This window comes from Ruditapes philippinarum, unplaced genomic scaffold, assembly GCF_026571515.1.
Source record: "Ruditapes philippinarum isolate M1 unplaced genomic scaffold, ASM2657151v2 ctg1222_1_1_1_1, whole genome shotgun sequence".
NCBI lineage: Eukaryota > Metazoa > Mollusca > Bivalvia > Venerida > Veneridae > Ruditapes > Ruditapes philippinarum.
Window position 1 is genome coordinate 497,498 of NW_026864020.1, and position 23,531 is coordinate 521,028.

General features: G+C 30.8%; 1 protein-coding gene across 1 annotated transcript; it reads right to left on the minus strand.

Moving 5' to 3' along the window:
* Positions 1-2,640: 2,640 nt before the first annotated feature.
* Positions 2,641-22,432, minus strand: LOC132724135 (protein mono-ADP-ribosyltransferase PARP14-like). Its single transcript, XM_060708951.1, has 18 exons — positions 20,526-22,432; positions 20,065-20,317; positions 19,665-19,939; positions 19,338-19,444; positions 17,842-18,078; positions 15,191-15,412; positions 14,069-14,135; positions 13,638-13,820; positions 13,428-13,493; positions 12,189-12,377; positions 11,406-11,615; positions 9,715-9,923; positions 9,341-9,465; positions 8,676-8,837; positions 7,276-7,379; positions 6,140-6,312; positions 5,752-5,929; positions 2,641-5,295 (listed from the first exon to the last, which is right to left on the minus strand). The coding sequence occupies exons 1-18, from the start codon at positions 22,213-22,215 to the stop codon at positions 5,009-5,011; spliced, it is 4,737 nt and encodes a 1,578-aa protein (XP_060564934.1). The 5' UTR covers positions 22,216-22,432; the 3' UTR covers positions 2,641-5,008.
* Between the last annotated feature and the right edge of the window lie 1,099 nt (positions 22,433-23,531).

Here is a 23,531-nt window from a genome sequence, read left to right on the forward strand (position 1 = left end):
TTTAGAAAAGAGTAAATGAATTTCATATCACCTGCGTAAGGATACAAATACTATGCCAACAAATTCTATTTGTATTCATTTATTCATTTACAATTGTACAGAAAATTTTAAAGAACGCTACAAAAATCCTTTGATTCATACATGTACTACAATGTTTTGAAATATTAAGAGTAGCCGTGGCTTTATCTTTCGGTAAGGACAACATTTTCAAGTGGTAATTTTACGCTAGTTTACCTGTGAAAATGCCACATAAAGATCAATGATTGTTCCCATAGGTATGCCTCTTCAATGCCTTTTCAGTTTTCCCTTATATCATTCAGCACGCACTGTCTGAAATTTTTCAGAAACTTCACACGCATGTTCTTTAAATACTTATAGAAGTTTTGCTGCGTGTTCTAATTCAATGATATATTTACAAGGTTTTGCCCTAAAATGGTTTTTCAACTATAATTCTGTTTCGGACATATGTATCATTTATACTTTTTTAGCTATAACTTTGTCCAAAGTATTTCTCAGCCAAAACTAGCTTCATAGGAGGTTTCACTACTTATATCACTAGCATGTTTCGGTTCAGAGACTTCCTCAAAGTTATGTCCATGTAAAGCCTTTTCCACTGTAATGTTTTCAGGACTATTTTTAGCCACCACTAACATGTATTTAACCACCTTAAGGCTTCACTACGAAGCGACGGTGTGCATATGCTTTGCTTACTCCGATATGATGACCTATGATTGATGTGGAGTCGCACCCCTGACATGGTCTTTGAAATTTGCATTTGAGGAATACTCTGCAAGCCAACAGAAGGTCGGTAGTTCTACTAAGATGCCCATTTGTGTCTGAAATAATGCAAGAGAAAATAACACTCTAGGTCTCCCTCAACCGAAACAACCAATAATTCGCACCATTATTTTTCACAGGCAATGGGGATGATTTTTCATTTTTTGTTTTGGCCGGCTTATATCCTAGCAAACACTGACTTGACTTTATTGCAAACTTATATGAACTTTCATTAGTAATAGAAGTTGTATATATAAGCATTATGTACTGCAAGGGACAGGACGTGAACTGTTTGCACACTTAACCGTATGTTAATGACACACTCGGCTATAGATTTCAGCTTTCTAGCGTTTGATTTGAAGAAGTTTTTTTAAGAAAACTTAAGAAAACTGGTTTTCATATTTTGAAAATTGACAAGTCGGGTTTATGTATGGACTTACAGTCTGAATGGCGACGCCCTTTCCAGGTATAGCAATCTTTATTAGGGTTAAATTTTTTTTCATAAAGTCGAAGGTTACTGTACGTTTAGAGTGCTCATTATCCGATGTACAGTGACCTATTTCCGGCTCAAAGTTCATCCTTTTGGCAAAATCTCTTCGAAGATTGAAGAATGTTAATAATCATTTCTTGTGCTTCACAATAAGTTCTTTATGGACATGTACTCGACAGCGCAACCTGCATTTTGTGTTCGGGCGGATCATACAGAAATGTTACAAACAGAGCTCACAAAAGCTCATGATGACCGGGATCGATGACCCAATTTCGATAAACCTTGCATTTCTCCCAAATGCATGGTATAACACTCGAAGTGACACTACTGTAAATAAATATTTTTCATAGATATGAAATGGAAAACATTCATTACGTCTAAAGGTGGTAGTGTTATTTTATCTACTTGGCTTGGCATACTTATGGTCGTTCTAACAACGTGATATCCTCAAATATAAGTGGCGCATTCTTAAAGCATTATTCAAGATCACAGAGAAAATCATTTTGTAAAAACTTAGCTGAAACAACTAAACATACTTTTCCTAGACATGCGAATAAAAACAAGCAGTAACTAAGGATCTTTTAATTGAAATGTGTTGCAGATAGAGAGAGTACCTGATGTATGAATCTTTAGAAATTTGCGTATAATTCTTTTAAGATTTTCAATGTTTCTCCGCTTTGATGAAATACGGAATTTGCATTATAATGAAATAACATTCCATGACATTTATTTTGCTTTACACATCCGAAAACACCGACCATTTCTTGCATCCTAACTTCATGCTCAGTCGTTCGTTAGAAGAGTTAGACGGCTATGTTGCCACTCCTTTACACAGACAGAAATTAAGCGGACACGAAACAGTTAGGCTTATAATATTTTTAATTTATAATCCAGCACGTTCTTATGATAGTTATATATGTGTCTTGCTACAATTGTGTTTGTAGTTATTCTAGTAAGGAATATGCTCGCAATTTTTACGTATAGTGTAAAATAATGTCTTTTGATATCAGATTCTAGACAACATTTGTCACTGTTTTTCTCAATAAGTTGCAATAAACGGTTTATAACGTTTACAGGTCATTCTGCCAGACGTTTTTGAGCAATTAACAACATCAACTTCACATTGTATCCAATGTTTTTTTTTAAAGATTATACTGATGAAATATTGATAATATTTAAGATATTATATAGGATATTCGTTTTCGCAGAATGAGTTTATTTCGACTGAGTTAGATCTTGTAAGTGTGCCTGACGAAATTCGTTTGTACTTTTTCTTTGAATTATGGTCTTATATAAGTAGCTTTGTAAAAAAATGTCTAATCGTAATTATCCATGATAACTCTAATACACCTCATCAAATACGCAAACACAAATGTTTTTCAAAAGATTTATTATCTGATTAATACGATATAGCTACATATACCTAATATTTATCCACCTTGGCGATGTTTATTCTTAGATCACCTTAGCATTAATGCGTTTGATTTTTCATTTCAATAACAAAAATTACACTTCAAAAAGTCACATTGAAACTTTCATACAAAATACAAGAAGAAATTGTTTGAAGTTTGACTATGTACTTTTTTATAATCAGTGATCAATAGTTTACATACATGTTTTCAGAAATACAATACACAAAATATTGTATCAAATACAATTTCTAGGTTGCTTTTTTTAATCTTATATGAATAAATGTTAATAAAGTAATTGTTGGATTTACTTGATTTCACCGTATTGTACGGATCATAATTCCTTTATTATAAAATTATTGAGATAACGGCAAGTAAAAATAACAATTAAAGATATGTATAATTTATATAATAATCTGATTATAATTATCTGATAATGTCTTAAAAATAGTGAAATGAATTGTAACGCTTACAAAACAAGATCAATCTGATTGTAAACAATTTTATATTTTCTGTAGAGTATTACTTATTTCTAAAAATTTTTCTACCAGCTATTGCACTGTGATATCATAATAATATAAGCACACAGTTTTAACAATATATAAAAAGCAAATTGATTTTAACATTTTGTTTTCTAAAAATTTTATGTTCTTAACTTGGAAGATGTCACTTTGTTTATTGAAAAGCATTTTTAATCGCACAATTTTATAGTTACATTTCCGTTAACATACAAACAAAAAATAAATTAGCACTCATTTAAATTAAATGTTTATATTTTATACTGAGTAAGAATAATCATTTATCGCCAATCAATAAACATAACAAAAGGTCAGTGAATCTTATTAAATATAAAACTTATGTTTAAATGTAGTAGAAAATGGTACATTGTAGTTAGTACTAGTCAAATTATTAAAATAAATATGAATATATGCATTAAAAGGTTTAGAATCCTTGCGGAAGATTATATGTAATTGTTTATTGTTGTTGTTTTTCAAATCGCAAAGATATCTGAAACACAAGAGAAACAAAGCAGCACCTATTTTATCAGAAAAGCATCAATAATTTACAACTTACTACGTAAAGAATGAGACAACCTTTTACACTTTTTTTAAAGCTGTACACCCTTTGATAAGCCAAAATATTACAAGAACATCAAACTAAAAACAAAACAAATATATTCATATCAGTCGATAGGTAAAACAATTAACAAGTGAGTAAATAATATTATAAAGAACAATAGCATCAGCATATTATTTAAAAAAACATTTTTATGAAGATGCCGCGTATAATACATATGCGAGCTTTCTAACAAAACATCTCCTCAAAACATATGCATGCCAATCGTAGATACTTATACTCAAATTGTTTGTATATCGATTACAAAACAATAATCAACTTGTTATATAAATATCACGTATTGATCATATCTCTTATTTACAACCAATATTGAATTACATTATTTAGGTAACTTATTAATATGTTAAACAAACTTTCAATTTTCATATTATAAACGTTTTCATAAAACTTTGAACTTATCTTTTACAACGTGATATTTAAAATTTCCATGTTTACCTTTTCCAGACATATTTGAATAGTACACATTTTAATAAAATAAATAATCAATTAATAATAAAAATAATGATGCGGTATCATAGAGTGCCCTACGTGATATCATATCAAAATCATTAACAAAAAAAAAACAACAAAAAAAAACAACAACAAAAAAAAAACACTCAACATAAAATCAATAATCAAATCAAATAAATCATGATAAAAGATTATAAAAGACAAAAACGACATTCTTAAATATTGTTAAGCTATATCAAACCGTTTGTAATCAGTAAAATATTTCATAATAAACATTGAAAGAAAATGATTGTTCAGTTCTGCTAAATGTACACATTAATTGCAAGTTGAATAAGGGAAAAAATAACATGTGTTTAAAACTGTATTGTAACAGCAGGTTGTATTCTGTTTTCCGATATGATATATGTTCATTGAACTATTCCTGATTGCAGTTGCAGTATATTTTGTTAGATACAGTCATTGAACTATTTCTTATTACAGTTGCAAAACTTACGTAAGATAGAACTTTCCAGCAAAAATTCGAATGTAAATAACTAAAAGAAAAACATTTAAAGTAAACACATTGGATATTTAATATTACACAAATAACGTCAATTAATAACTTATTCCACATCATACCTCATTTCGATTTCTAGGACAAATGTATTTCTTCCGTCATTATTCCCATATACCAGTTATAATTATATTTTAAACTTAATTTTAATTATAATCATATATGAATTCTTAAACTAATAATATATAATTATTATTTAAAGTAAATGAGATACTCGGGACAAGCTTGAGTATCGTGAAATATGATGAACATATGTGGTTTGTTCGTGTCGTTAGTAACGGAGTCGTAAAGTGCATGTGGTCCTCCATTGGGATTCGAAGGTGGGACTCTCATTCCCCGTTCACCTTTTGCATATACTCCAGTCAACACTTTGCATAGGTACATTCTTTTTATTCTGCTAGTGTCTGGCTTCGAGTATGTGTCTTGGCATGAGTACTTTGCATCTATTGCAAAGTAAACACCGTCACCGAATACGGTTGCTACAAAATAATATTAAGTTATAATTTAAAAAGTTTAATAAAATAGACGGGAGATGTTTCAATCCCTGATGTAACAGTATCAGTGAAACTAAAAAATCGATATAGACAATACAATATACTTTATTTGCTCAGCTTGAAATAATATAACCCCAGTCACTGAAGTAAATGATTACTTCCACCATAGCCTATACAATCTGAGATTAAACCTGACTTTTCCTATAATCTAATGCAAAACGGACAGCATCATACCAATACCAGTACAGGGGCATACAATGTAGCTTAAACATATGATATATTTCACAAAAAATGGAAATATTTTATATTACATTAGGAAGAATTTGAGCATACATCATACCAAACAGTCTAGACAACTGATATGTAACTTATTAAACTGGTATATTCTGATCAAAACATTCTTTCAATTTAATACGCGTAGAGAAAACACTTCTTTCTTACCATTTTTGCCACAAAAGCTCCTGTTAAAACCATGTGCATTGATGCTGTCGACAGGCTCAGCGCTGGTTCCATGCCAAAGCTCCCTTTCATTAATGGTACCAGACGGGTTTTGCTTTTCAAGTTGTTTTTTCTTAGATTGGTACTGTTCCCAAAGAACTTTGTTTTGCACACGTTCAATCTTAAAAATAAGTACAAAATTCAAAGGAAAATTATATTTATAATTCAACTTCAATATTTTCTGAAACAGATCTGCTAACTTTCACAAGGTGCAAAAAATGAATATTTGATAGCTTATTTAGCTAACACATGACATGTTAGCAACACTTAATATTGACATGTCTCGCAAGAAAGAAACAAACTTCGACAAATCGTTGCAATATAATTTTACCTTTTCCACCACCCAGTCCTGGCATTGACCACTTGTGTCTTTGTACTGGCCAGCAGAATCTTTGAATTGTTTTTCGATTGCTGTATACTCAGTACTGCCCGAAGTCAAATTCACAACTCGTAAATTCCCCCCCTTCATATCATCCCAGGTTGCAGGGAGTTCAAATGATCCACCTAGAAGATTTAATAGACACTCCAAAGTTTTATTTTCGATTTTAGCAAACAACAACATTATTTCAAAGGATAATTTTCCCCAAATGATAGTATGCGACCAAAATGATAGTATGCAACTGAACTTATTTACAATAATAACAATTTGGAATAAATAAAGTCTGGAAGTTATACTAATTTGAAAAATCCTTTGGGTTGGCTTTTCCTCGCACTAAAACTGTAATGGTATTTTCAGCTTTTTCAGAACGATTTTAAGTTTCCAGTCCGTACAATATTTAAGGCACAAACTGCCATCTGAGTAGAACCACCGACGTCCCATAAGCTAACTTGGTGGATTCCTGAAGGAATCGAAAGTCCCTTCGATACCACGGCAGTCAGAGGCATGTGGTTTGAAGCATCTAGACCGAGACGCCCTAACCCTGTTAATCATGTAGATGATACTAGCATGATAACGTAACATTTTGTAATTCATTGACAATGTCATCGATTTGCTAAAAATTGTAGGTAAAACAAGAAAACAAGTAGTTATATCTATCAAATAAGTTTAAACGCATATGATTCGATTTATACCTAATGGAAAGCACAGGCATTGTATTTCACCATATGCCTTAGAATTGTTTTCATTATTATTCGTGAAAACGAAGAAATGAAATTAGATTTTAATCAAGAATAGTGTGACGAATGTTTACACATATTGCTCGAGTTCGTTAATTTACAACCTCTGACGACCGCGTCATTTGATCTTATATCAAAGTGAAAATGATGCCATTAATTGCATATATCTTGTGACCATCAATTCAAATCAAACGTGGGATGTGATCACATCTTCTGCATTTGCGTCTTTCGTGTAACATTTTTAAATTGTTCATAGTAAACTTTCTGTATAAACTTATCACACGAACTGATTTCAAGTCAGGTTTCAATATTCAACTCCTATCTAAGCGTAAAGAAATAAGGACAAGTTACCCTTAACAAGATCCCTCCTGATGACTTTCACTTTATCTGAGATGTTATTTTCAGGATATTCTTCCATTGACGCAAAGTCAAGAATAAAGTCAGAATCGCCTACGCTAAGAAATTGAAAAGAAATCAGCATCAGTACTGTTTTGCTTAAACTACAATATGCAAATATCACATATCTTTTAAACTGGTGGAATCTGAGTGAAATAATAAGATTACATAATATGAGAAAAATAAATAGTAAGCATTAGCCTGGGAGAAACTTTTGCGAACGTTTAATTTTTAAATTTATTTACATAGACAAATTATCATTGAGAGGAGAATATTCCGATACAGGTTCATAAATAACCTCTGAATAAATTTAAAAGAAACACATATATAAGAAAAATAATTATTTCTTAGAAGTTTATAATGTCACGTTTTGTTTGCAAATTTAAGCAAATCCTACTTTAAAGTCATTTGTATATATAAATTCACCTTTAATGCAAAAAAGGAAAATAAAAATGGTAGGTTTACGGCACATTAAGCATCAGAAATTACTTTTATTTTACCCCTCCAGAAAAAGTAAATATGTGCAATATAGTATATAAATTATGTACCTACAGCACATGTATGCTTATTACGAGAGTATGTAGCGATTTTGATAAGATATCTACAAAAGTACAAAAATGTAAACAAACTTTGGTTGGACCTCAATACAAAAAGAGGATCTACTTAAACGTTATTACTTAAATTTTGATCTCAAAATAAAAAGTAAACAAAAACAATTCATTTACATGTATATTTTTAACGAGTATCAATTTTTGAACATTAACAGTGCACTGTTATAATAAGCATTTTTGAAAGGAAAAACTCTGTGACTTGATGGGCCTTTAAGCTTATAAGTGATTGATTGTTTCTGATAATAAACAAATTTGACATTTGAAGCACTATATTTGTGTGTGTAGAGCTTAATTGACATGTACTAATATATAAATTACACATGGCTGTCGGTGGCAAATACGGTGTCAAATTGTCTTTTGCTACGATTATAATCAACAAACGCTTAATATTGACTAAATAGAAAAATAAGTCGAAGGGAATTAACTAGTACACCATTGAATACAGAGGTATGTAGGTTTTATCTCCCTTTCACCCAAAAACATACTATTACAAAGACTATTTAACTTAAAATAATGCTTACTCAAAATATGGAATTATGTTATAAGTTATGTGTCCCAGGGTGATATAAGAAATGGATGATAAAAAAAGTATACCCAGGAGAATATAACATAGAAGATATTCAATCAGGACACACCATTTTCCTATGAGAGTTCTACATTGAAGGATATATCGAGTTATAATAACATAAATAAGAGTACTATATGGAAAACCTACAACGTTTTTTAAATGCCAAAAATACATACCTATATTCAACCGTACTTCTTTGACGTTTGTACGCATTTTCTATTATCATATTTATGTCCTTTCCATAAGGTAGAACTTGTTCACCAGTTTGTGAAACTTCAATATAAAACCACTGTGCAATGTTTTTTAAAAACTCCATCCGTTCCGCATCCCTCAGCAACCTTATATGAAAAATGAGAGTACTTATACACAATAATTAACATATAGAAATCTAATTTCCAATGTCAAATTGGCTTCCAAAATTGTTGTCATGTTTTATGAAAAAATATCTAACATTTATATTAGCAAACATAAGACATATAAAGTAATGTATTCGTCGTTGTGGACGAGCTGTAACAATTATAATTAACATTTACTTACATTTTCTGCACGTTTTAAGATAAACTACATGAAGAAACCGGAATCATTTTATCTTCATAAATTTGTAAACATTATATTACCCGGAAAGTTTATTGTACAATGTAAGTTTTGTAAACTTGAAATAATATATCGTCAAACAAATTTAGAATTTTGGCTAGAAATTTTAATTTAATAAACATGTTGTCTTGGATGTCTGTAATTGACGGAAAATATATATCTAATTTCATCTGTGTTTACTTATTTTTGCTCGAAACTTATTTTAATAACATTTCAATTATTTGAATAAATAATCATTATTCCTTACGTGCTAATCTTGTCAGAAGCATTCATAACATTTGTTACTATTCCTGCAAGCTTTATTGTTGCTTTATTTTTATCCATGGTCATTTGAACATGACATTGTTGAGCAATTCCATGCATTTCATCGACCTAACATAACATTATTGTAATAAATAAAGTTTTTTTAACATACATGTTTTAAAATGTAAATAAATACTTCTATGATTTTCTCTATGGATTTGAGTTCACATTTAAATATAACAATACTAAAATTAAAAAAAGGAATGAACGCTGATTTCTTTCAGTTTAGCGTGTTACAGTTAATATCGCTTAAATTCATTACATCTGACTGATCGAATCGACTTTTACATGTAGTTGTCGAATTTATGCTTGTGATACCTGTATGTCTTCAAGTTGACAAATGGTATGGTCATCGATGATTTTTGTATGCATTTCTTTTTCTAGAGAACTGTCAAGCTTTTTGATAGCCTTTCTTATCACTTCGTCTTTCATTGCAATTATGATGAATGAAACAGAGTTGTAATCGGGTCTTGTTTTAAATGTCGTGTCACTATTTTCATGACTAGGTCCTGACATACCGAGTGCATCTGAAAGAAAGAAATTGCTTCGGCCTTGTAACACAGTGAATAAGCTTAGTGAAGACGAACGTTGTATTAAATTATGTTTCTTTTTATTCATTTCATACAATAGACGCCAATTAGGTTGTGCCAACGATGCGCTCTATACTATATCATTCATGTCGGAAGTTTAGATGAAATGATTTAAACAAGTGATATTTTATATGCATCATTTACAGCTTATTATTATTTTGTGAATTTACATATTTCAAGTAACATCTGTTTCAATTAATAAGATTGTCTTATTTCAAAATAATTACATCATTTAAATCTAAAATTCCTGAATTATTTTTATCTATAAAAAAATCTAAAAGTATTAAGTTTAAATAAAAAGATTTTGTGATATAAAGGGAGGTAACACACACACACACACACACACACACACACACACACACACACACACACACACACACACACACACACACACACACACACCGTCTTAATACAAGTAATATTTCTTCCAAAAAGTTTTTATTTATTTATATCGGTTCAAAAGATACAGAGCGGAACAATGATATCAACATAGCATCATCATAGAAATATGGCATATAAGGATCTCCATGAAAAATACAAACTGAAGTTCATAAGAGTTTTGACATATAAAATAAAAGCCAAAACATTTTGATATAAAAGGGTTCCATATTTCCTGGTTGATTAAATAAAAACTCAATGATAATCGGCAAAAGATCTACTAAATATTTTTATCACAGACACGGTTCATTTACTAGTAGCGATTTAATGAATTTATCAAAGGATTTTTTAACGTTAAAACTTACGCCAAATTTAACTAAATTAAAAAGAATTTAGACAGATTGTTCAAATCCTAACAATGACCGAAAAGTTTCAATTAATTCTTCAAGGACATACATAGCCTTAATAAGAGTAAAGAAATTTAATAGAAAACATAGACACGAGACCAATCTATAAAATCCAATATTCACGACACTGCATTTCTTTACTAGACTAAGTGTGGAACTATTATCTTAGGTGATCTAAAAATAATTCAGTTACTTCTATTTGAGTAATAAACTATAGAATTATGTATTAAAATTTACATTATTTCAAAACGGCTATCTGGATATGACTCAATCTTTGATTTGGTGAAACTATTTTCTAGTGTGACAAAACAATTGACATTTGTATTTTACTGTCTCATTACTTAAAATCTGCAACAGTGTTATATAAGGCATATAATTTGGAGGATTAAACTAATTATGATTTTGATAAATGATACGTCGAGCAGAGCTCCTATGACAAAACTCATAAAATGAAACATAAATTTCAGTATATACACGCACGCACGCACGCTCTCTCTCTCTCTCTCTCTCTCTCTCTCTCTCTCTCTCTCCCTCTCTCTCTCTCTCTCTCTCTCTCTCTCTCTCTCATGACATGTAAAAAGGAGTTGTAAAAATTAGTTTTTCTAAAATACACGTGAACATATATCCATTTTACTTTTTACTCCTTTCCAGATGTTCCCATACCAGCTATTAGAATCAGCGACATCCTCTGCTGCTTTTAAGAATTCAGGTAACAATTCAGTTTGGAAGATGACCAATCTGACTTCTTTTATGTATCTTGGTTGAGATTTAGAAATTTCTCTTATTGCTTTAAACATATTTTTAGCTACATCTATAACAGTGCCTGGATCAACTGTTTTCGAACCTTTATAAAGAAAAAAGGATGATAGAACTACACTTTATATAAAAGTTTGGAGAAATTTTCATGAGAATAAGTTATTTTTAGCTTACATACAAATGTGTCACTGACATGGAAGCAAAGAAAATAATTATAAACATAATAAATCTGGAGAAAAAGAAGAGCAATGATGAGAACTAAAATATGAAAATTGCAGACTCGACTAAATTTTGTCTGTTCATGAAAGAAACTGAAAGGTGCAAAATCCCTCACATCATGTCGCACCGGCTAAACGGTTTTCAATCTTTAACACTTACAGTATTTGAATTCATAATCCGGAATTATCAGAAAAAATACCTCTATAATGAGTTGAAATAATGTACAACTCTTTGCAGCTGCAAGACAACACTTAACACTAAGATTTGATGATAAAAATTCCTTGAATGTAGAGGCAGCGAGAGCAATCTTAAAGCTATGTGAATCTTAAACTGTAATAATTCATAGGAGATGATCATCAATGTTTTAGTATGTATTATTTATTGTATAATAATACCCAAATAAAGCGCCGTAGATATTAAATCGATTCATTGAAAATTATACCTGCATATATCTTGCCAGTTCCAAAAACAGGCATTGCAATGCTGTTCATTTTTTCGTTTTCAGCTTCCTTTAAGCACTTCTTCACAGTTGCTGCAACGTCTTTTGAGTCAGGCACAACATGAATGATATGTTTGCAAGGCAAACCTGGTGCCAATGTCGTTACTATTTTGCTTCTTTTCATTTCAGATTCTATATTTATAATAAAATTTATTTGTAAACAGGGTTTTGTAAATTCAATTAAATTCAATATTTGTTATAACTGTAAGTGAAAAAATAAAAAATAATCATGTTTGATTTTTAAACACTTTCCAAATACTTAAATGATGAAACATTGAGCTATGGCAATGTTATTCTAATAATTAACTGAACATTTATCCAAGAGTGATCTTAGTAACGAATGATGATGGAATAACATTTTGACATTTATTAACTACTTTTCTCATAAGAGTTACTTAGAAAAAACACCCAACAACATAGGATCGGAAAATTATTGATATCAAATCTCAAAATGACACTAGACAATTGCCGCTTCATTTGATCAACATACTGCTGTTTAAATATATTAGATGTGACTAGCTATAAACATTATTTCGTAGAACAATTAATTAAACTGTTAACATTACAATACTTTCGTGAGCAAAAAAACCCCACTACTACTTCCTTACAACTCAACACTATTTAAAGTTTTCGATCATTTGTTTTCTACCAATGTCGATACAAATTTTAATAAAAGCAATCGTTGAATGAATGAATGATTTAAAATTGATGACACATTTATCTTTCGCTGATTATATTACTCTTTATTAAGAATTGTACTGGATTCATATGCTATACACCTGATGTCATTATAGAATGAATGCAAAAGGTTTGTACAATATATAACTTTGTCTACAACTTTGAGCTAGAGTAGGTATATAATGTTTTTTTTCTCATATCAAGGTTTACTTTATTAAATTTGATTATATTTCATTATGCACCTGTCCACAGGTGTTGATTTATATTATTTTACACTATATATTTTCTTTACTCATAAGCTATGTATATGTTATAAATGGAACATTTTGGTATTATTTGACAACGTTTTTATTGCTGTTTAGTTATTTCATTAAACATTAATAATAAAGGTCGGAAGCTAAGCAAAGCGTTTGTTTAATCTAACAGATTGTACATAATAAACGAATGTCTTAGTTTTAAAAACTATGTATAATTATAAGCGGAGACAATCAAATATTACAGTACTGTGATTTTCTATTTCTTCTTGTAATGCGTTTCCTCCTTTGTCCATCAATTTCTGTGACACTTTACCTGGAAAGTATTTTTGAAATCATATTAATTTCTGAAATTATTTATCATACGTGATTATGAACTTCTTAAAAACGTTATATTTAGTGTCAACCGAATTGAACATTCTAAAAGTGTCTCATTGAATAATTGTCTATGAAGATGTACCTATCATTAAGTTCAAGTCTATATTAGTACTGTTCACGATACAATCTGTATTTTCTTGTGTTATATCTCCATGTTTGACCATGACATTGACGCTATCAAATGTAAAGTTTCCACTTGTTTGTTGATTGGTGCCGCTTGGAATTGCATGTAGGATGTCATATCCAATAGTGTTATCAGTATGCCCTAGTATTAAAGATAAAGATACTACAATAATATACAACATTATACATTAATAACTTTGAAATAAGCTTTTCATTTTAAATTATACAGAAAATGTATCACCTAGTCAATACATCTGAAGAAATTTTAAGATATATAAAAAGAGATAATGAAATTTATGCGAAATAATTTCTTATAAGATATATTGACCAAAACATTTGAAATTATAGCTTTATGTAACTAGCTAAAAAGAATCAAATAAATCCGATTACCTGTTTTCCCTGCAATTGATGCTGAATGCAGTTTATCATTCACCCTGGCCTCGTTCGCTTTAAATGCCTAAGTAAAGAAAATAACTTATATCTTTTATATTCTTAAATTTAACCAATTCTTTGCTTTGGTAAATAAAATACAGCAAAAACAGGATCCCTTAAAAAAAACGCACCCCCCCCCCCCCAAAAAAAACGGCAAAAAAATATAATTGTTGCATGGAAGTTATGATTTTACAATGTATTTCTTGTATATTTCTTGGTTATATTTTATTTATATTTCTGTTTTAAGTGCTCATGTTTATCTATGTGAAAAATTAAAATTTTATGTTTTTAGGCTTATAAACCTCAGTGGAGTTCTTTTAAGTTTTAAGTGTACTGTAGGCCTACTTGAGAAGTAGATAAGTAGAAGTTTTGTTCTTTAAGCAAGTGATGATATCTACCAGTCATAAACATACAATAAGCTGTGATTTATTTAGATAACAAAACACTAACCCATTTATACGGTTATGATCTGTGAAATCTGATCCTTCTGTATCCAGAATATTCTTCGCATGGTTTTTGACAAAGTGCATTTACAAAATAACGACGATGTCTGTCCACCATATATATTATGATTTTCTGATTAAAATTGTTAAATAATCCTTCGTTGCATGCTTTAATCGTCTGCATGTTCCAGTTTGGAACATAATTATTCACATTGCAATTACTTCCGTTGAAAACGGATGTTTACTTTTTGACTTTTCAACCAAAAGATATTGTATACGCGAAAAGCACTCCAGGGTGCAAACAACTAAAATTAATGGGTGTCATATTTACTCAGGTGGTGCCTATCCTGGTGAACTCCAAAAATAAGAATTAATCGAGAAAAAATGGCGGCCATTTAATATCATTTTCTTTATAAAATAGACCACGTGACCAGATTTTATAATGTTAAAAAGTACTGTCACCAATGTAACAGTACAAAATTCTTAGCCACGTGGTACACTTGGTTTAACAGTAAGAATAACTCCCAGAGGCCTATGGAAAATTAACATTACGAGAAAAGTGAGGGGTAATAATAAAAATTAACAAATGTGTTAAGTAAAATAAGATTTCAAAAATATATGTATCTAGATGTCTGACCTGTAAAGTTTGAGTGTCATTTTGATAAATAACAAACCGCACGTCTTGTACACTGGTGTTGGAGTTATCATTTTGAAATTGTATTACCGCATTGAACATTTCTTCGGCGACAACATCTCGCGGATATCCCAAATTACCCGTTCCAAATGCCGGCAAGGCAATACTTTGACAATTGTGTTGTTGCGCACACTCTAAACATTCTCTTATGACTTTATGGAGACCCTGAATGAAATTTAAAACAGTTAATTAGATGTATTCTTTTTATGACACATAGTTTTAATCCGGATACTAATGGTGTTCTACAAGTTACAAAAATCGCTTGACTGAATTTGTGCTCTATTGTTTAAATGTTTTCAATTATATATTCAGAATGCGTTTTAACAAACTTAGACTTACAAATGAAATGTTGATCTACGGACATTTTGTACATTTGATAAAAGTAAATAAAGGTTTTCTTCTTTCACTCATACCTGTTAGCTACTTTTTATTTCTTTAGGATAAAAAATACTCTTTTTTTGATCATTAGAATATAAGAAATCTCTGATAAAGCATATAACAATTCTTCGGTCTGATTAGTTCGCTTGAACATCGGTTCATTATAATTGAGTTTGACAAGTTATTGGAAACACGCGTAAAAGAAAAAAATTTGTTCTTACAAACGTACTTGTACATCGCGATATTATTTCAGCCAAAAGTCTCTAGTTTAATGAGGTTTGAAAATTCAGGAACAGGCAGAATTTAATAAGTTTTTCATTAAGAGGCAACTGAATTCCAATTCATATGTCGGTGAAATTTGGAAATTGAAATATCACACGTACTGTTACATTTTCGTCTGTCATATAATATTGTGCTCCAAGTTAACGATCACTTTTGAGTTTTTGATTTTATGTCGCACTTAAATGATAAGAACCACTAAGCTGGCTGGATATCATCCTCACTACAAAACCCCTGGCGGGATTAGAACCAACATCCTTGACTGGCAGGTGTTTTAAAAGCAAACAACATTCACAACTCGGTCTGTGGCGCCCAAAACGTCATAATTTATCAATATTAAGAATTCTATTGAAATTGTGTCATGACTCAAGACATCATGCTTGCGAATGATGTATCGAAAATCACGAATCCACTTTAACTTTAACAGTTCTCATAGAAGAATTGTTGTACGAATCAATATGTAATTCAATATTTTTTCCTTATTAAGCTTATGATTCCTGTTTATGTGTACACTATGCTATACATCTAAGAATCTCCTTTCAAATGATTCTAAAGTCGTGTATGTAGTAAACCGATGAAGAATTTTATTAACATTTAACATACTTTACACAAGTTACTTGCTGTAAAATATGAATGGTAACATCTCGGTACAAAGTGCTTACATACAGGTTTACATAAAAGCTCGATCAGGACTAGAAAAATCTGCAAATTTGTTTATAATCATATCTGTAACATTTATGGCAACACTTAAGTATCTTATGCAGATGTTTTGATGTTGATACATGTATATTTAAAGAAATTGGCACAAGTGAATTAAACATGACAGTAAAAAAACGAAACGTTCAAATCTGATGGACATCCCCCTAATAGCTACTGACATAATTTATGGTAAATTCATGCTTCCTATTGACAAAAATGCTAGATATTCATTCTTTCTAGATATCTCATAATGCAGGAATATAAAATGTATCAACTCATACGATTCTAAAAATTCATTTAAAAATAAGGCGAATAACTGCTAGATGGATACTCATTTCCTATTCCTATCATCTGACCAGATGAAGGAGCGATTAAAATGCGCCCGTAAATTACTGAAAATGTTTCGTCCTTCGATTAGTTTGAAAGGCCTCTATTTTCTAGATGACAACAATCCTACATACAAAGGAGCTTAAGCAATTGTTTCTTATCGAGAAAAAAAAACAAAACAAAACAAAAACGAGTGACCGTTTTCAAATATCTACCGTATTCTCATTTCCTATTTTTTTAAACACAAAAATACATCCGTTCTGAAAGGTCATCGCTACAAGTGTAGAAATGGACATGAGTCTGCAAATTCCGTTATTAAAAGATATACCTAAGACGGACTCTGTAAAAAATCATGAAACGTCTGGAACTTATTATGTAGGAGGAGATTATTTAAAAGGGTTGGAACAGAAAATTGTAAAATATTGCTCTCTTTAGTTAAATTTATTGATAATATGCCATTCTTATATTATGTTATAGAATATGAACAAAGAAAATGGTAATTGACAAGCTGATTGAGAGCAGGATTTGAAATTCTTAACTGTTTACGTACATCAATTCAGATTGTGATTCGATTTCTTACAGCACGATTTTATTCTGATAACAATATTCATTTACCGGTACCCCCTACTGAACGCTGGGTCTTTCATATTTTGATGATCTTTCAAAATGAGAACCCTCGATATGACATAATTTGTCAGCACAATCAGACATACTACAGACTCATTAAGTATCTAATAACGGTTTTGTCTACCACTCTAAAATAAATTAACAATGCTTAAAGCAGATTTATAAGTTTTTACGTAGTAAAACGATAGGCTTTTTAAAACCAGCTAAAAGGATATGCAATGTATTGGCGTTTTTTTTCTTTTAAGATCAAATACAAATTCGAAATTGTTCTTGATTCAACTTACTGTTATACTTTCCTTTGGATTATTGTCCTTATAATTTGACAACGCCGTGTGAAAGACAAAATTGCAATGTAGTTTGTGTCCACCAGTTACAGCTATTGTTTTATTTTCGAGTCCATCTGGGAATTTAGCAGTTACTTCATCCTGTAATGCCCTTCCGGCTGATTTTGATAGAGACATAGACACAGCACCGTTTCTCAAATCTAAATTATTTGATGTAGTGTTTACAATTACATCCGCCTGTTTGAAATAATAAATTAAATCCAGTATATAAAAGTCCGAAATATTTAAATACCTTTCAAAAACAACAAAAATAAATAAAATTCTCATGGTGCGTGTTCCATTTCCCAGACCGACTGCATATATATCTGAAGCTTTTTAATTTGGCAACCAACTAGGAACCGTTTGAGTATTTAACTCAATTACATCACATATTACTGTTCACTCTTTTGGGAGAAATTGTGAACACAGCCGTTAAGTTCAGTCGGTAGAGCTGCAAGTCGGAATTTCGAGGGTCAAGATCAAGCTGCATATTTCTTTACCTGCCTGTGACAAGCAGCTTGACATTATGTTATACAGAAAAAATAGAGAGGACAAAACAAAAACAATAACCCACCAATAGATGGGTCAAATTTGAAATACAAATAGTTTTTTTCTGTTAAACTGTCGACATTGCTTAAACGTTTTCAGATATGAAAACGACCAGGTATATTTTATTACGCAGTATCAAATCAAAGCATCTATTTATATTATAAAATGCCGCAGTTATTAAAAAAAGTATTCAACGTATTTGAAAATCATGATTGATTTAAAGCTGCACGCCTCCAGATGAGCCAAAATATTTCAAGAAAAAATCAATCTTAAGGAAAATGCATTAAAAAGATTCAAAATTTTATAAATTATTAATATCCGATTAATGACTGATTTTGCAGTATCAATCTCTATAATTTTACTGCGCTACTAACGCAGTAATAGGTATTTATGTATATTTGACCTCTTTTTGGTAATTTACGTGGAATGTAAGTGCCGTTTGCTATGTGTAAGTTACTTTCTTTGTTCACTTCATAATATTTTACTTTTAAATACATTTTCAAAAATTTTCATGAAATTTAGCATGAGTCTGGAGGAGTGCTACTTTACTTAACAAGTTTTTGCAACTTAAATTTAATCACTTTCGAGTCCGCTTCCTGGAACCAACAAATACTAGAGTCATATGAAGAAACATGGTCAGACTTAAGTAGCCTATGATCATATGGTTGAGAAGCAGACAACTTAAACATAAGGTCACAACTCTCACATTAGATTCATGTTTCTTTTTTCTATAAAGACTGGATCAGTTTATAAACTTATTTGATTATTAACAAACAAATTCTGTAAAAAGATTCAAAGACTCAAGAGCGATATAAGCTAAACAAATATTTAACAATTAATACAAACTCAAAATGTAATTTACAACATTTTTCAAGCCCACTCAATAATATACACATGAATATACATACCTTTTGTTTTGCTATTTCTCCTTTTACTACTGTTACAGCTACATTGCCTATGACAACACTTTCATCCTTACGATGCCCCGAAATTGATTCTGAAAATCCATTTCCATCTGCAAATAGATATAACCATCATAATAAACAGCCATTTCTGAACGGTATGAGAATGTCTTAACATCTTATTTGCATGTTTGATTAAATGATTTCTTTAGACGTAAATGGGGAAATGAGTACATATTGGAAACAAATCTAAGTAATAAGATAATCACAATATAAAAATAAAACATATAAATGTAACACAATGAGAAAAGAGAGTACCAGTCATTGCCATACCATAACTTCTTTGCATTATTGATCCTGATACACTCTTTATTCCAGCATCCATTTGTTGCGGAAAGGATGCATGACTGCTAGTATCCATTTTTCCGCCATCATCCAAGACGACGTTAGTAATCCCAAATACTTTTTGTAATGCGCAAGTAAAACCCTCCACATTTGTTGTGTTCATATCGCATAGATATATTTCACATAATGAACTGTCCTGATATTCCATCAATATCCGCTTTAATGCATTAACAATGCTTGAGGTTGAAATGTCAACAGGAAAACTAAAATAAATTAAAATAATATCTATTTCACACAATTTTAAAAATAAACATTTTTCAAGACATACTTCTTTTTTCAATTGTCATTCCAAGATAAATTATGATTCAACCTTATTTTTAAAACTTACCCATTCACTCCGCAACCAATAGCTGGTATTGCAATGGACTTGTTCTGTAAATTGGCTGTCTTTTGAAGACACATAAAGACTGTTGATTCTAATTCCTTATCCATATTTGTTCCATTTTCCCAGCGCGAGCTCTTGATGTGTACGACATTTTTAGCTTTTAAGTCTCCTGCGCTGCTGATAAAAACCTCACCGTCCTTCAAGCTTCCATATCTACCGATAAAGTCGTTACAGTCATGTCTTATCATTTGACCACCTTAAAAAATAAATAAAGGATTATTCACAACAATTTTTCCCTGTTACATTGATTCAAAAATCTCTGTGTATTTTTTTGTTTAGTTTGATAATTTAAATGAAAATATGTTGTTTTTGTGTAGGTTGGGGTCGCAAAATGTTATAATTTCTGATTAAGAAATGTTTGATGATCATAAATATATAATATTAAAATGAACCAATTACCGTACCTTTTGTGAAGATTGCCTTTCCAAGTCCACCGGTTGATGCTAAGTTTTTATCTGACGGATTGACTAAGACATCGACTTCCAATTCTGTCATGTCTCCTTGCCACACATAAATAGTCGTCCCATGAAAAGTTGTATGCGATCTTGTTCCAAGTTCTTTTTCTGTCATTTGTTTATCAGCTATATCTCCTTCCACAACAATTACACATTCCAATGAGTATTCAATCGTATGGATGCTATCTTTTCCTTTAGGAGACGATATATGTTCTGCGATCCCGGGTTTAGTAACCGTGTGGGTATGATGCTTAATTCTTTTAATCAGAATCCTAATTTGTTGTATCGCATCTTGGACGCCCTTCTGCAAACCTTGAACTTCGAGACCTCTAAATTGATCCAAGTGTATAATCTTTACATAATATTGTTGATGCCTTAGATAAATTTCTTCGATTTCTTTTCTACAATTCTTTTCCAAGAACCTGTTGATTTCTTTTGAATTTGAAATGATTTGAGTAGTAATCGTGTTGGCTTCTAAAAAACGCTGAATTTCTTCTTTTACTAATGTATGTTTGTCAGCCAATGTACATATATGGATTTTTTCTTGGTTTTCGTCAAGTGATATCATAACTTTTCCAGGATGTTTTGAATAAATTTCTTCAATTTTTTTTCTCCATTTTTCCGTCTCTAGGTCTGGAACTGTTCCTTTCTTGATTGCTATTTGTTCATTACAGATAAATGAACGAATTATATCAACTGCCTTTTCAATTGAAGACGGTTTGTAGCAGCATACAACAATCCCATCTGTAGTAGGTTCCCATACCGCTCGAATTGATTTAGCCTCTAGTTTACATTGCAATGCGTTACGTGTGCTTTCTAACTGTAATAACGTTAACGCCAGTTTAGATATGTCACGTATCTTTGTAACTTCGAAATTGCTCTTTCTATCATAGATAGCTAACTGTGCGCTCTTCACATTATTTATCTGACCTTTCAAATGTATTTCGTTTCTATCAGTTTTGATTTCTACATTTAAGTCGTCGAATTTGTCTTCTAACTCCTTTGAAAAGTGTTGGAAAATCAGCATCTTTGTCTCAATGTTCTCTAGATTTGAAAATATTTCTGTGACTGTTTGCTTCTCCTTTTCCGCAGCATCTATTATCTTGTTTATTCCCTTTTCTATGACGTCTTTCAGGTCATCAGCTGCAGTTTTAGTTCCCACAACAAAAATAAGATGCTCCTCTTTTTTGTTAACAATCGCTACATTGGTTGAATCCTTAACAATTAAATTTTGAAGAAAAGACATTACCTTTTGTCTTATGTCTTGTAATATAGCAATGCGATGAAGGATAATCGTATCCAAAAGTCTCATGAATTCAGCATGTGCTTGTTTTCCCCAGCTTTTTGCTATTTTAAAGCAATTTTTATCATTTCGAGTTAGCATACAATGTAATTGTACATTATGATCAATATCTGTTGGCCACTTTATTTGTGTGTACGTTTTGATTAATTCTTGTTGGAAGGTTTCTTTCATTTTGCTTGAACTGGTGACAAATGAAATTTTATGAATGTTGGCATCCTTTATTTCTATGAAAGGCGGAAGGCGCAATTTCCTTTCTTCTGTTTCCCCTTCTGGGCGTCCTAATATAGGCTGGAAACGTTTGACATTTAAAGTCCGATCCCCAAGAATGTGGTGCATGCCAAGAATGTCATCAATTACTAGAGTAAAAAACAACAGCAACAAACACCAAGAAACAGAATGCGACCAGCAGTAAAGACGAAACGTTTGAATAGTTTACTTTTTTCCTAAATGATTAAGACAAAATGTAAACATGTAGTGATGTCATGAATGTTGTTTTATATTAAAATGAATATTTAAGGCAAGGGACTATTATATAACCTATATTTTTATTTTTCTGTTTGATAACGAAAATAGATAACAAAGGTAAGACCTTTGTCTAAAGGATGTCATCTTAAACAAATGGAATACTTCAATTTGGATTGGCGACAATTGACTCAGTCTTCCATAGGTATTTCTGTTATCGTTAAAAAATAGAAATATATCGTTGGGATTTTTGTCTTGAAAAATAAATATTGATCGAGTTTTAAGGTAGAACACCCCTAATGGGCACTATAAGGAACTGTAAAATTGACAACATAGGACAGTTATATGCCTTAAATGTCACCTGTATGCAAAATTTAAACAAAATTTAAACTGAACTAAAACTTTGCCATTAGAAGAGCTTTTTTTCAGAAATGAGGAAACTCTAAATAATCTATAATATCATCATTATGAAATATGTTTTCTGCTCAATGTTAAGAATCAAATAATTACATTAAGGTAACAAATAAAAAAGCAAAATGATTGTTTTTAAACAAAATGTTTTAATATGTATAAAGTGTAACCCTACCCCACCCACTTTTAACACTTATTTGACCATTCCCCTATGTAAAGGGCCTTATCTAAAATATCCTTTAAATTTTTCACAATGAGGGGCTTTTTTCAAAGTTTGCCTACATTTTCTTAAATGTATATTGGTTGGTCTTGAAAAATATAAAATACTTTTACCGTGTAGTTTTTATATCATTAAACTTTAAAAATATCTGGTATGATATTTGCTATTAAATTTGGCATTATTTAGTAAATAAATACCTACAATAATTATATAATTAAAATTAAACACCTTTTTCTTCCATAAGGGATCTGAGAGACTAATAAAAATCTAAAAAAGAAGGGGAAAAGTTACCCCTTCTAGGGTTTGAACCCACACCCTTCAGTTTCAATACACTTTACAGTGATTCTAGCCTATTTGAATATTCTTCAAAGTGGAGATAGTTGTACTACCTTAATTGAACAATTTTTTATTATCTTCCATATAATACTATGTAATATCGCATCATTTGGTTTACGCTTATCAACAACATCCAAACATAATAATTGTGTGGTTTGTTTTCTTAGATGATACTAAATACTATAAACATAATTATTTATGGTAAAAGGGGTCTTCAATAATA

Excerpts from the sequence above, each read along its gene's own strand:
- LOC132724135 (XM_060708951.1), bottom strand. The coding sequence starts at position 22,215 with ATGCACCACATTCTTGGGGATCGGACTTTAAATGTCAAACGTTTCCAG. Across the intron at positions 13,821-14,068 it reads ATCAATTGCAGGGAAAACAG|GGCATACTGATAACACTATT; the intron begins GTAATCGGATTT and ends CTTTAATACTAG. Across the intron at positions 13,494-13,637 it reads AGACTTGAACTTAATGATAG|GTAAAGTGTCACAGAAATTG; the intron begins GTACATCTTCAT and ends AATACTTTCCAG.